The 11704-nt window shown below is 43.1% G+C and overlaps 1 protein-coding gene across 1 annotated transcript; it reads right to left on the bottom strand.

Annotated features, from left to right (window-relative positions):
- Positions 1 to 310: 310 nt before the first annotated feature.
- On the bottom strand, positions 311 to 11264 carry tmtc4 (transmembrane O-mannosyltransferase targeting cadherins 4). The gene is given in 20 exon segments (XM_039818690.1): positions 311 to 578; positions 797 to 866; positions 998 to 1110; positions 2493 to 2607; positions 2839 to 2980; positions 3106 to 3213; positions 3327 to 3406; positions 3550 to 3681; positions 4072 to 4246; positions 4591 to 4793; positions 5101 to 5262; positions 5462 to 5554; positions 5815 to 5915; positions 6101 to 6188; positions 7468 to 7684; positions 10210 to 10325; positions 10448 to 10597; positions 10599 to 10657; positions 10802 to 10881; positions 11018 to 11264. Coding segments are annotated over 18 exon segments (2247 nt in total). The 5' UTR covers positions 10632 to 10657; positions 10802 to 10881; positions 11018 to 11264; the 3' UTR covers positions 311 to 429.
- Positions 11265 to 11704: the final 440 nt, after the last annotated feature.

Consider the following 11704-nt stretch of genomic DNA (forward strand, 5'->3'; position numbering starts at 1 on the left):
CTGACACAACACAGGGTATGAGATGAAAAGAGGACGGGTTCACCATGGATCAGTTCCACATGGCCTTCAAATGGAGCAACAAAACAGCACAGTGCAGATGACCATATAACCAGCGCAGGCATCCAGCACACCTGCCCCATACACATTTAATACCTATGAAATTAAATTAGATAATTGATACACAAAAAGTCTCTGATAAAAATTAAAGCTACCAAAGGACAACATGCAACTGTGCAACATTGCTTTTTCCCTTTTGTTTTCCCTTTTAAGAGTAGTTTCCCCCCCCAAAGAACAAAACTAGAACATGATACACAGATCATGGTCTTTATTTCCAAATGGTACAAAGCCGGAATTAGTGAGATTAAATAATACAAAATAGAACAATGGAAAAATGTGTTTTACGGCAGGCAGGGGTTCCAGTAAGTTTCCTCAGGGTGTGGGGCGTTTAAGCTGGTCCAGTTTGCGTCGCAGCATGTTATAGTTGTCTCTGGTCCCAGGAGCCTCAGGGTCCAGCTTTAGAGACAGCTCATAGTGTTTCTTTGCCAGCTCCAGCTTTCCCCAGCGATGATACAACACAGCTGAGGAAAAATAGAAACGCTGTTCAAGCTCAGAAGCAGCGACCATTCTATTAATTTAGTGCATGCAATGCAGGTCAGGTAGGCTGCACAATATTGCTTCTGCTAGCATTCAAAGTTATTCTTTTAGCTTTATAAGTTATAAGTTATTCCTGATCGCCTGGATTCTCTCGTCAACTCTTTAAAATATATGTGAAACAACCAAAGTTGCAGTAGCTTACCTAAATTGCCATGGCAACTAGCAGCATTTGGGTTGATTCGGAGAGCATGAAGGAAGAAGCCCTCTGACTCCTGAGGAAAAAAATAACAGAGAATTATCTTATACTTGTACCACTCCTGACTTAGGACCCTGTAAGGGGGAAAAAAATCATCGCCATGCATGAAAAATAATATTCTGAGTTGAAATGTTTATACTGACTAACCTTATATTTCTGTAATTTCCCCAGGACATTAGCCAATGAAAACATGATAGTGTGGTCGTTGGGGAGGAGCTTCAGAGCCTCTCGGCCGATCAGCTCAGCTTGACCCAAGTTACCTTGAAGACAGAACAGACAAGTACAAACATTGTCAAGATATTCATTTTTAGTAAGTAGCTTAAGTGTAAGCTACACAACATGGTAGCCAACATATATGCTACTAAAACGGTGTGTTAACATTCATACAGTTCAACAAAACAAATCCAGAGATACAACTGTGATAACAGCTGGTATAGAAAGAATCTGAGTGCTTGCTGTATTTGTCAGCAGTGTCTAGAGCAGAGTTTTTCCCTCTCCACACATGGAGGAGCGGTTTAGTCTCCTAATTAAGGTTGAACACAAGGCCCACTGGGTTATTGATCTCTGTCACAGACCCGGCTGATGTCTGGCGAGAAATGGAGAAAGAGAGAGAGAGAGACAGACAGTCAGAGAGACAGGCAGAGAGACAATGACAGTCACGTCCTGAGTCATGGCCTGTGCCCTTCAGACACAGCTTGCCAACATGTGACTACATGTGTGACTGTGTCTGAGCACCTCTGCCTGGATCTACACTGATTCTGCCTTTTGTTTGTGTAATGATCAAAACAAAAAAAGGGGGTGGGGGGGAGAGACACCAAAGGGAAAAGAATATTCCCAATTCCTTGCTTTTTGAAAATGACACCTATTGTTCTTCTTTTCTCTATTTTTTTTGTTGTTTGGTAGGGGGCTGGGGAGAGGGGTAGAATTATTTCTGTCAGATTTGGGGAACAAATGCGGTGGGGGGACTCTGAGGGGGCGCTGTTCTGGCTGTGCTTGCCCACGTTTGATCAGGAACATACTGGGCCCTGATTGGATAGTTCCAGTGCCCTCCTGGGAGACTCCGCCCCCACGGGAGCAGCTTCTGACAAAACGGCTCGAGCGTTTGGAAATCAGAGCATTCTCCACACGGCAGGGAAGAGTGCCTTCAAAACTCACTACACAAAGCTTTAATACATAAATTTCAAGCATTGCTGATTCCTGCTCTTCCGGTCTAATCTTGTTGGCCATTTAGATTTCCTGCCTTTCCAAAATAACAACGCTGTGTTTCTTGGCTGTTAATGCTGGAACAAACTGCACCCAGAACAGAGAGTTCTTTGAAAGTAAAGTGACTCAAAAACTCCCATCAATTCACAAATGGGTAAAGCTTTGTTACTTACTATTATTAAATTATTATTAGTATTTTATTACAAAAATGTTATAGCTGTATTATTACTATTAATGCTACTATATTATTTACATGGTATCACAAATATATATTAATATTTCTGATGCAAACACACCTTTCAAAAGTTGTAAAGTCTAGTGTAACTCTGTTTTAAAACACCATTGGCAGGTTCCAATCACAGAGGTGTAAGTTGGTTTTATGTATTGTACTGTATGTATAGTATGTGCGTGCATGCGTGTGTGTGCATTTTGTCAATACCAGTGTTGTCCAGCAGTATGACCATGTTGTTCCAAGCCAGACTGTGGTCAGGTTTTAGCACAGTTGCATTCCTCCATGCGTTCAGGGCATCCACATGTCTGTTCAGGTCTGCATACTATCACGACAAGAGAGAAATATTGTTATAAAATTCCCCTTTCTCTCTGTATGGCAGAAAACAACCAATATACAGTAGGTTTAAATGTTAGTGTCCAAGTTGTAAAGAAGCACCATCAAAAACTGACTATAACCCTTATTTCTGTTTGTGATATGCATACCGCCACTGTTTTTTTGTTTATTTTTTAAACAGCAGCACCTGCTAAACAGTGTTTACACCCTGAAGTCTCACCAAGCGTCCTAGGTTATAGTAGCAGTCTGGGTATTTTTTCCTGAAGCGGATGGCATTCCAATAGCTTTGCTCTGCTTCCTCAAACTTCTGCAGGCTGTTTTGAACTATACCCAGATTCATCCAAGCTGCAGCAAAGTCAGGCCTGCACGGATTAAAAAAATACAAAGCTATCAGTAGGGAGATATTTCAAGATACCTTGAGTCTGTGAAATAAAGTGGTTGTCTTGTTTGTAGTAAGATGTGTATTCCTATGTGTTGGGCAACATACTGAATAGAAACAGCTTTGGACAACAGCTGCTCTGCCTCGATCAGTTCATTCCTCTCCTTCAGGATATTCCCTAGGTTGTTCATGGCATGGACGTAGGTAGGATGTAACCTGAAAGCCACAGAAAAATGCAGTTAACATGACTCAGCCCTCTCTCACATATACTGCAATATTTCAACAAGCATGTAGCTGATTGTATTCCTAATGCACATGAGGAGACATACCTGACTGCCTCTCTGTAATATGCGATAGCAGCGGTAGAGTTTCCTCTGTCAGCCAGGTTCTTACCAACATTATAATGGACCTGAGGAATCAGTCATCAACACGTAAGGCATCAGAGTGTGACTTTAATTGATTGGCTGCTGTTTATTTCCACATGTGGACAAATATTTTACTGATACATGCTGTAAAAAGGCAGGCAAAAAACAAACAAAAACAGATATTTACCTTGGCATTAAACGGACAGACAGACAGGGCACTGGTGAAGAGGCTTTGCTCTGATCGCCACTGGTGACTGCGGAGAGCACAGCGAGCTACAAACACACACAACAGCGCAAGCACCGACACACACAGTAGCTTCTGAAATGGGGAAGAAAACAAAACAGAAAAAGAAGACAACAATGTACTGTAAATTACACCATTATTACAGTTACGCTTAAAAATAAATTATTAACAGTTTGCAAATATTCTATTTAACACATGGACACCACCTGCTGTTATCATCCCTTTGTAGGTGAGTCATTGGTCTTTTCTCATGTCTGTCCCTGCTCTTCATCACTGAGCTACTGAATCGTTAAAGCTGCCTTAACAGGTGGTGAAATAAAAGAGTTTAAAACCAAGACAGTGTGACCTGGTGGCGTACAGAAATAAAAAGATCACTGGGTTGGAATCATTGCTGGAAACTGAGGGTTTAACAGGATGTGGTAACCTTTACTTTGGTGCAATCTTTTTGGTATGATTTAGCCCTACCCTGTATTTGGACCAGCGGCAGCAGCAGTGTCCCACGGAGTAGGCCAGCAGTAGGCAGTAGCCAGCTGAAGACAGGTAGAGAACTCTCTCAGCAATGACGAAGCCCACCCTGAAAAAAATGTTACAGGCCGGCAGAAAAGGGACCACCAGCAGCACTAGGCCCAAGGTCAGTGTCCTGGCAGGGAAAGAAAAAGGTGACAGAATGCCAAAGGATTATATACAAATCAATGACACTCCAAAATGTCAGTTTGACACTGTATGGTAATTAAATTTAGGCTGAGAAATGCAGGTTCAAAAACCCACTCCAAAACCATCCTAAACACAGGAAACTCTCCTTGTAAACCACACACTCAGTCTGTCTCTAAACCAGCAGAACATTTTAAAACTCAATCGAGACGTGGTACTCTGGTCACACTGCGGTGGATATGGTACAATTTTCATAATCAAGTGTAAGTCTAGAGAGGCCAACATGTACTTCATCTCATCTACAGCGAGTGTGAGATGGCTGTGCTCGCTTACCTCCTTCTCTGGCGGTCCTGCGAGCATAAGGCTTGGCTTATCAAGCCTATCAGGACGCACCAGAGCAGCAGCAGCCACACCATCCTCCAATCAGTGGCTGACTTAATGAGAGGCACACAGCCCATGGACCAATCAAAACACAGCCACCAGGGACACAGCAGCAGCCAGGCATTCAGAGAGTAGTAGTAATTATAGTTCACCATCTGCCAATCAAAGAGGAACAGGGGAGGTGCAGAATGGGAGAGAGTAGGGGAAGATGAGAGAAGAAAAGCATTTCAAATTCAGAATCAAAGTCAATCACTGTGTTTCATGAGGAAGATTACTTGGGACAAACCTAATATTAGAGGTTTGATTAGACCATTAGAGTCATTAGAGTCAATTCATTGTTGCATAGATCCTGACGTATATTTCTAATGTTTGAGATAATTTAAGGTAGCAAGCGTCTAGCTTCAGCGTGTGATTAAATGTTGCAGCTCACATTAAATAACTTCCACGAAAAAACATACTTACTCTAAGAAATATATTTTCTGCAAAAGAGGCAGGGTTGTCTACTTCAGTGAATGCTGGTGGTCCTGTTCCCATGATCCTCCAGCGTGCATAGAGCATGAAAAGTCCTCCAAGACCCATGAGAGCCAACCGTGTGAGCAATCCCATTCGCAGTATCTCACTCACCTGTCAGAAAAATATTACCACTTGTCACTAACAAATACAAATTGATTGTTAGTTACTTGCACATACGGTTTCATGACTACAATGAACTAAAATGCAAATTGCTTTACATAGGCAATGTATGTGATATGACATTAATCATACAAGGGAGTGCATAATGTATGACAGAAAGGAGGGGGACGGTATATAAACTGTTACTCACATCGAGTGGAATCTTCCTAAGGAGTAGCCTCTGGCTGAGTTCGTACACATTAACATTACAGATCAGAAGGACATCAAAGGCTGCATTCACACCCTGAAGGAAAATACACAGAGAAGCAAGGAGAAATGGCATTTAAAATTTATTTAGGTCAGCAACAAAATGAATATTTAGCTTCTATCATACAAATGAAAAACATGAGACTTTTAGGTTTTTCACATGAGCATAAAGAGTCAAGACACAAGTATTTGTCGTGTATCTGACGAGCTCTCTCTTTTAACATTTTTCTTCTTACTGGATGTGATGAAAGCATCAACTCACAACAAAATGGCTTTGCAAAGAAAAAGACTTTGTACCAAGACTGTGATGCCTTGTTCTTTACAGAGCATCGCTGCAGCACACAGCAAGAGGCTGACCACAACCCACTGGACAGAAAACCTGTCATCTCTTTCACTTCCTGGGAACACAAAGCCAAGACAGTTAAGGCCTAACATGTAGGTGTTAAAACAGATGGATTTAAAAGCAAGCAGCTCCAGAATGTTTAATGCTGGCACTATATACACATCAGCACATATGGACAGTCCTTTGTACAGTACAGCATACAAGTGTACATGCAGAATCATACTTGTGTTAGATACCTACCTCTGCTGAAAGCTTTGCAGTAGGTGAGGAAAGAGAGCTGAAAGAATAGAGCGCACAAAAGATCTGCTCGACCCACAATACCAGCCACCTTATTGAGATGGAGAAGGGAAGAGAGAAAACCAAGAGAATGAAAGATGTGATACAAAAGGCTAACAAGTATACATTATGAAACAGCATTCTCAAACGCATCCCTTCATGAATTACTGCATTTTTATATCTTCCATTCCTTACATTACATTCTGTTTTGCATGGGGCATCCAGTTACAAATGGAGGCTTATTAACAGAGAGAGGAAAAATCTCTCATTACCAGCGTGGCCTGTGGGTGTGTGTGTGTGTGTGTGTGTGTGTGTGTGTGTGTGTGTGTGTGTGTGTGTGTGTGTGTGTGTGTGTGTGTGTGTGTGTGTGTGTGTGTGTGTGTGTGTGTGTGTACAGAATGGTTGGCATCCTGCAGTTGCCTGCTTTGATACATACAGCGGGCCTAAGCAAACAGTCTGCCTGCCTCCCACCCCCCAGGTCTCACCCAGTCCTTGACCTGAATGATTAAAGAGAATGAAGAGGGGGAATTGCAGCCTTCCAGCCAGGCTTTACAGCAAACACACATATGCTGGCAAGTCAATAAGCATCCCAACACAGCTAATAATCAGGCCATGCTACCACACGCACCTTGGCCCTGCCCTCCCAACTGAGACTGGGCTTTTGTTCTTGGCATGGAACCACTGCATGTTTAGTATTAAAACCTCTGGGCTCGTATGTCAATATGCCATGATGTGCTGCTGTATGGAATCCATGTTGTAAAGAAAAGTATCCCACAATCACAACCAGTGCAATGTATACCAGTGCTTGCACAGTTGGTCACAACTTGTACATCAGGCTATAGAAGAAAAAAATGTAAAAGACAGTTTTCGTTATCAGGAGTCATAAGTTTAAACATTGTGAATATTAATTATATTTTAAGAAAACAGGGTAAACCGGAGGCAGCATGTATTGTATACTCCGCACGTTGCTAGTAGTTGCCATGGTATCGTTAGTAGCTTAGTCTTAGAGAACGAGACGTCATGACCGATAAGACCCAATCGGGCGGTGAAACATTGTGTAGGAGTTGCCAAAAGGTCTCTGGTTGTGGCAGTTGAGACTGCCAACACAACCCCCGAGATTCCAAACCTTAACGGGGTCAGAAGGGTTTTCCGGTTTAAGGGCTCTGAAACGCCAGAGCAGTGTGAATGCGAGTGTAAACGTAGCAAAAGATATTAGTTTTAAAACCAAAATGCAGCAATGTAAATGTAGCCTTAAAGTCACTGTGGGACCCAAGCATGTAAGAATTGTACTTTATAGAAAGGAAAAAGAAAAACTTTTGAACTGTACTTACACTTTCTGTGTGGACTGGGTGTGTGGCAAAGAAGAGGGCAGCAAGCAGAGAGGTCTTGGGAGCGTGGTTAAGTATTCTACCCTTCACATCATAGGCCAGTCCACCAATCAGTATAGCAAACACGTCAATCATAAGGGCAGATATTACAGCATGGAGGATGATGTTCAGCACATGGAAGCCAACAGGGTGCAGGCCTCCCGCCAAGAGGTAGTTCAGCCTGCAACAGCCAAAGGGGGAAATACCTGATGCTAAACGTACGGCAGATGTAGGAAAGTACAGAAGTGTGTGAGGGGGGGTAAGAGCTATTGCAAAGCCTAAAAGCTCTGACACGCCAACCAGACGGCCGAACGTCGGCAGAAAAGGCAGTCGGACTGATCGGTCTCCCCGAGTTGGTCAAAAACGTGCCTCGGAACACACCGAAGCGACGCCGACTTGAGCGTACGTTCTGCGTGTGCGCGAGACGTAATACGTCTCCATAACAGCTGGCGGCGCTAATCTGTATGGTCGCCCAAAAAATGAAAACCAGCAGCTGATTGGACGAACGCGTCACGTGGGTCTGGCTGCTCCCAGATTTCAAAACCGACCATAATGGCGGCTCGTTCGGAATATGATCTTGTATTTTACGAAAATAGTACACCGAAACGTGTTTCTGAAAACATTTTAAGCGAGAAATAGGCCATGCAGTTGCTGAATCGGTCTTCATTTCAGATCGACAAAGGTAAGTTTAAAAGATTTTCGTCATATTTTGAGATGCGTACGTCACGCTCATCTCGCTCGTCATTTCCGGTAATTGGTCATTGAGTCCGACTGCTCACTGGCCGATTCAACAAGTCAAATCGGCCCAAATGAACGCCGGCGGCTCCTCTGACTGACGACGGCACGGAACACACCAAACAGACTCGATACACCGACCTTGCCAGACAGTCCGACGGCTGATAATCGGGTTGGTGTGTCAGCGCCTTAATGTGACATGATAATGTTGGGGCAGTGTAAAAAAATAAATAAAGTGTTATCAGTCATTGTGTGTATCTGTAGGCACAGTTAAATAGGACAGTACAAGCCCTGAGTTAAATGCTGCCCTAAATGGAGCCCAACTGGGTAAGCTACATAAAAATGAGCTCACTCCTGCCATTGCCCTGTGGTCAGACCCAACCACAGTGTTGTTATGATGGTTAAAGTCAGAATCCTGCATCTTAAAAGTATTCGTGGGCACAAGGAGCTGACACGTCAGCACACTCAGGTGACAGGTGAGGTTGCACGGTTCTTTGGAGAGTCCACATATGAGGCGGGAAATTAGCAGAGCTGACAGAGCTGCAGTAAAGCCAAGGCCCATTATTTCTCCTCCAGCCAGAGACAGAATGGCCTGTTACGGCCCCAGCTGGTGCCCTGGGTGACAAGGCCGAGAGACGGAAGGGTTTCTTCTGTGGCATCACACCACTATGACACCTAACCCACCCCTCCCAAATCCCAGTGACTACAAGTACCTGTTAAAAACTGAATGCTTACCTTTGCACCTGAGTTCAACAAATCTGTGCAGGTAATATGTGGCAGAGGAAGACTATGCAGTGCTAAGGTAATAGATCCTTCCTCCACACATTCAATAGTCCTGGACCCTCACCACCCAGCAACCAAACTGCTCATTCTATAGGACTATGACCGCATACTTTGTCGTCCAGTGCTTGAGCGGGTGTTTACAGAGATGAGGAGAAGCTCCTGCATATAACTGCATATGCAAGCACCAGTACTGCTGCACAGACTGTCCTAAATGGAAAGCCAAACCAATATGACTCAAAATGTTTATTTGGAAAGTTGTAGGAGGCTCATGCAGCTGGCCCTGATAAGTTGTTTTGCACAAGTCCTCGTTTCCCCAAATCACTATAACGGAGGTGGTGAGGGCAAAGTTAAAGGAACATGCCGACTTATTGGGACTTTAGCTTATTCACCATATCCCCCAGAGTTAAATAGGTCCATACATACCCTTCCTCATCTCCGTGTGTGTCGTAACTCTGTCTGGCACACCCACCGCTAGCCTAGCTTAGCACAGATCCCATATACAAACTGGGAACTATATTCTCAGAAGGCGAAGCACTGCTACTTGGGCGGAGTGATTCAATACCTGAAAAGCACCGTTGTACTCTCTGCTCCTCACCACGGGGCTTCTCGTGTGCTGCGAGCAAATCACTCCGCCCAAGTAGCAGTGCTTCGCCTTCTGAGAATATAGTTCCCAGTTTGTGTACGGTTAGAAGATGGCTGTGTCTCATGTGACCTTGTTATTTGTACACGCTGTGACTATACAAATCACAACATGTAAATAGGAAAATGTTGGCATTATTTTGTCACTTATTGGGAGCAGTAGGCTAGATGGAGCAGATTACCTCCAGGGCTAAGCTAGGCTAGCGGTGGGTGTGTCAGACAGAGTTACAACACGCACGGAGATGAGGAGGGTATGTATGGACTTATCTAACTCTGGGGGATACAGTGAATAAGCTAAAGTCCCAATAAGTCAGTGTGTTCCTTTAACACAACCCATAGAGCCACATTAGACACAAATATAATAAATAAACCGTCCTTTAATATACAGTACAAGTCCAAACCTTTGACTCGTACTGTACATGGACCCTAATGGTTAAAGTGCTGACAGGAACTATGTTGTGGTTTCCTGTTAGACAATGTTAACACCTGCCAGATGATGAAAAACATATTTTTGTAACTATAGTCTAACATCAGTGTTTGAGTTTTTACCTAAATGTAAGGACAGTGAGAGGTCGGTAGGATTTGTGACTGGAGTTGCTACTCAGGTTGCTTCCCCAGAAGTCATTGCTCCAGATGTTGTTCAGAGGTGTTGTGGGTTTCAAGTCCTGAACAGAAACTCAAAATTAGACAGATGCCAGTGCCACAAAAAGCAATACAAAATGGGGTATGTCAATGGTTTTGCAAATATGAATATGTGGTCATCATACTACTAGAACGACAAAAATACCTTGTTGTTGACAATTGCTTCGGAATCATCAAACACAAACTCCCCGTCATAACTGTTAATGAAGCACAGGAGTGCCCCCAGGGCGACAGTGACCTTGGCCTGGACTGGAGCAAGCTTTGGAAGGGGTATGTGGTGATCCCAATAAACTTCAGATAACGCCATGATGCACCGGGTCTTTGGTCATTCTGTATCATCATCTAACGTTAGTCCCTAAAGGGAAAGAGGATGAGTAACGTTACAGCCGGGAGAAAGCGTCAAACTGTGCCCACTGCTACAGTCATGGGTTGTAAAAAAAAAAACTGAGTACAGGCTTAATAAGGAAGCACGGTCTTTATACACTGGGTGGATTCATACCTTATATTTTAAGAGACATGTTGTGAGTGGTCACCGTGTCCTGTGTAACTCCCATGTTAGCTTATTTGCCAGCTGGCTAACTAGCAAAAGATAACGTTAATTCTCCAAAGGCGCCGACAATCGTACATGCACACAAACGAGGTGATTATATTTGCACTTTGTAACAAAGAAGTTACATTATTACACTGTCAGTGACACATGACGGTGTAACGTTACCTTGGAAGTTAGCAGGCTAATAAAGCGTGACTTTAGCATGTCTTCTTAGCGTGTGCTATTCCCATCTATGCGGCATAAACATTTCAGGCGCGCGGTGGATCCTGTATCGATATTACGCGCTATGTATTTTAAAATATTTTTCATTCACATAAGACAGCCCCGGCGAGTTGCAAACGAAAAACTCGCGACTGTAAACAAATATACACGCTCAATCTACATTACTTCCTGTCTAGCGTAACGGTCACGTGTTCATTTTCAGCCAATGGTTGAAATGCTGTTTTTCTTCTTCTTCTTCTTCTTCTTCTTCTTCTTCTTCTTCTTCTTCTTCTTCTTCTTCTTCTTCTTCTTCTTCTTCTTCTTCTTCTTGGTGTGCAGTGATTGTGCCAAAGTTAAGTTAATAGCAAGTGGGGTACAGTGGTTTAATTCAAAATTCCATATGCAGGTTAAACAGAGAAATTATGCAGTTTAGTCTCTCTGAGAACTGTATTGCTCTTACAGTTATTTAAAAAATACAAACTGACTGACAGTTATTTAGCTGAGGTAAAAAAAACAACTGTTAAAAGCTATTTACCTTTCTTCACTTCGACCAGGGAGATCTGGAGATTTTTAAACTAATTCTGCAGACTGGATTTAGCAACAGGTTCCTTGAGCAAATGCATTCTATATGTAAGCATGTGTAGCCTATGT

This window comes from Perca fluviatilis, chromosome 12, assembly GCF_010015445.1.
Source record: "Perca fluviatilis chromosome 12, GENO_Pfluv_1.0, whole genome shotgun sequence".
NCBI classification, from domain to species: Eukaryota; Metazoa; Chordata; class Actinopteri; order Perciformes; family Percidae; genus Perca; species Perca fluviatilis.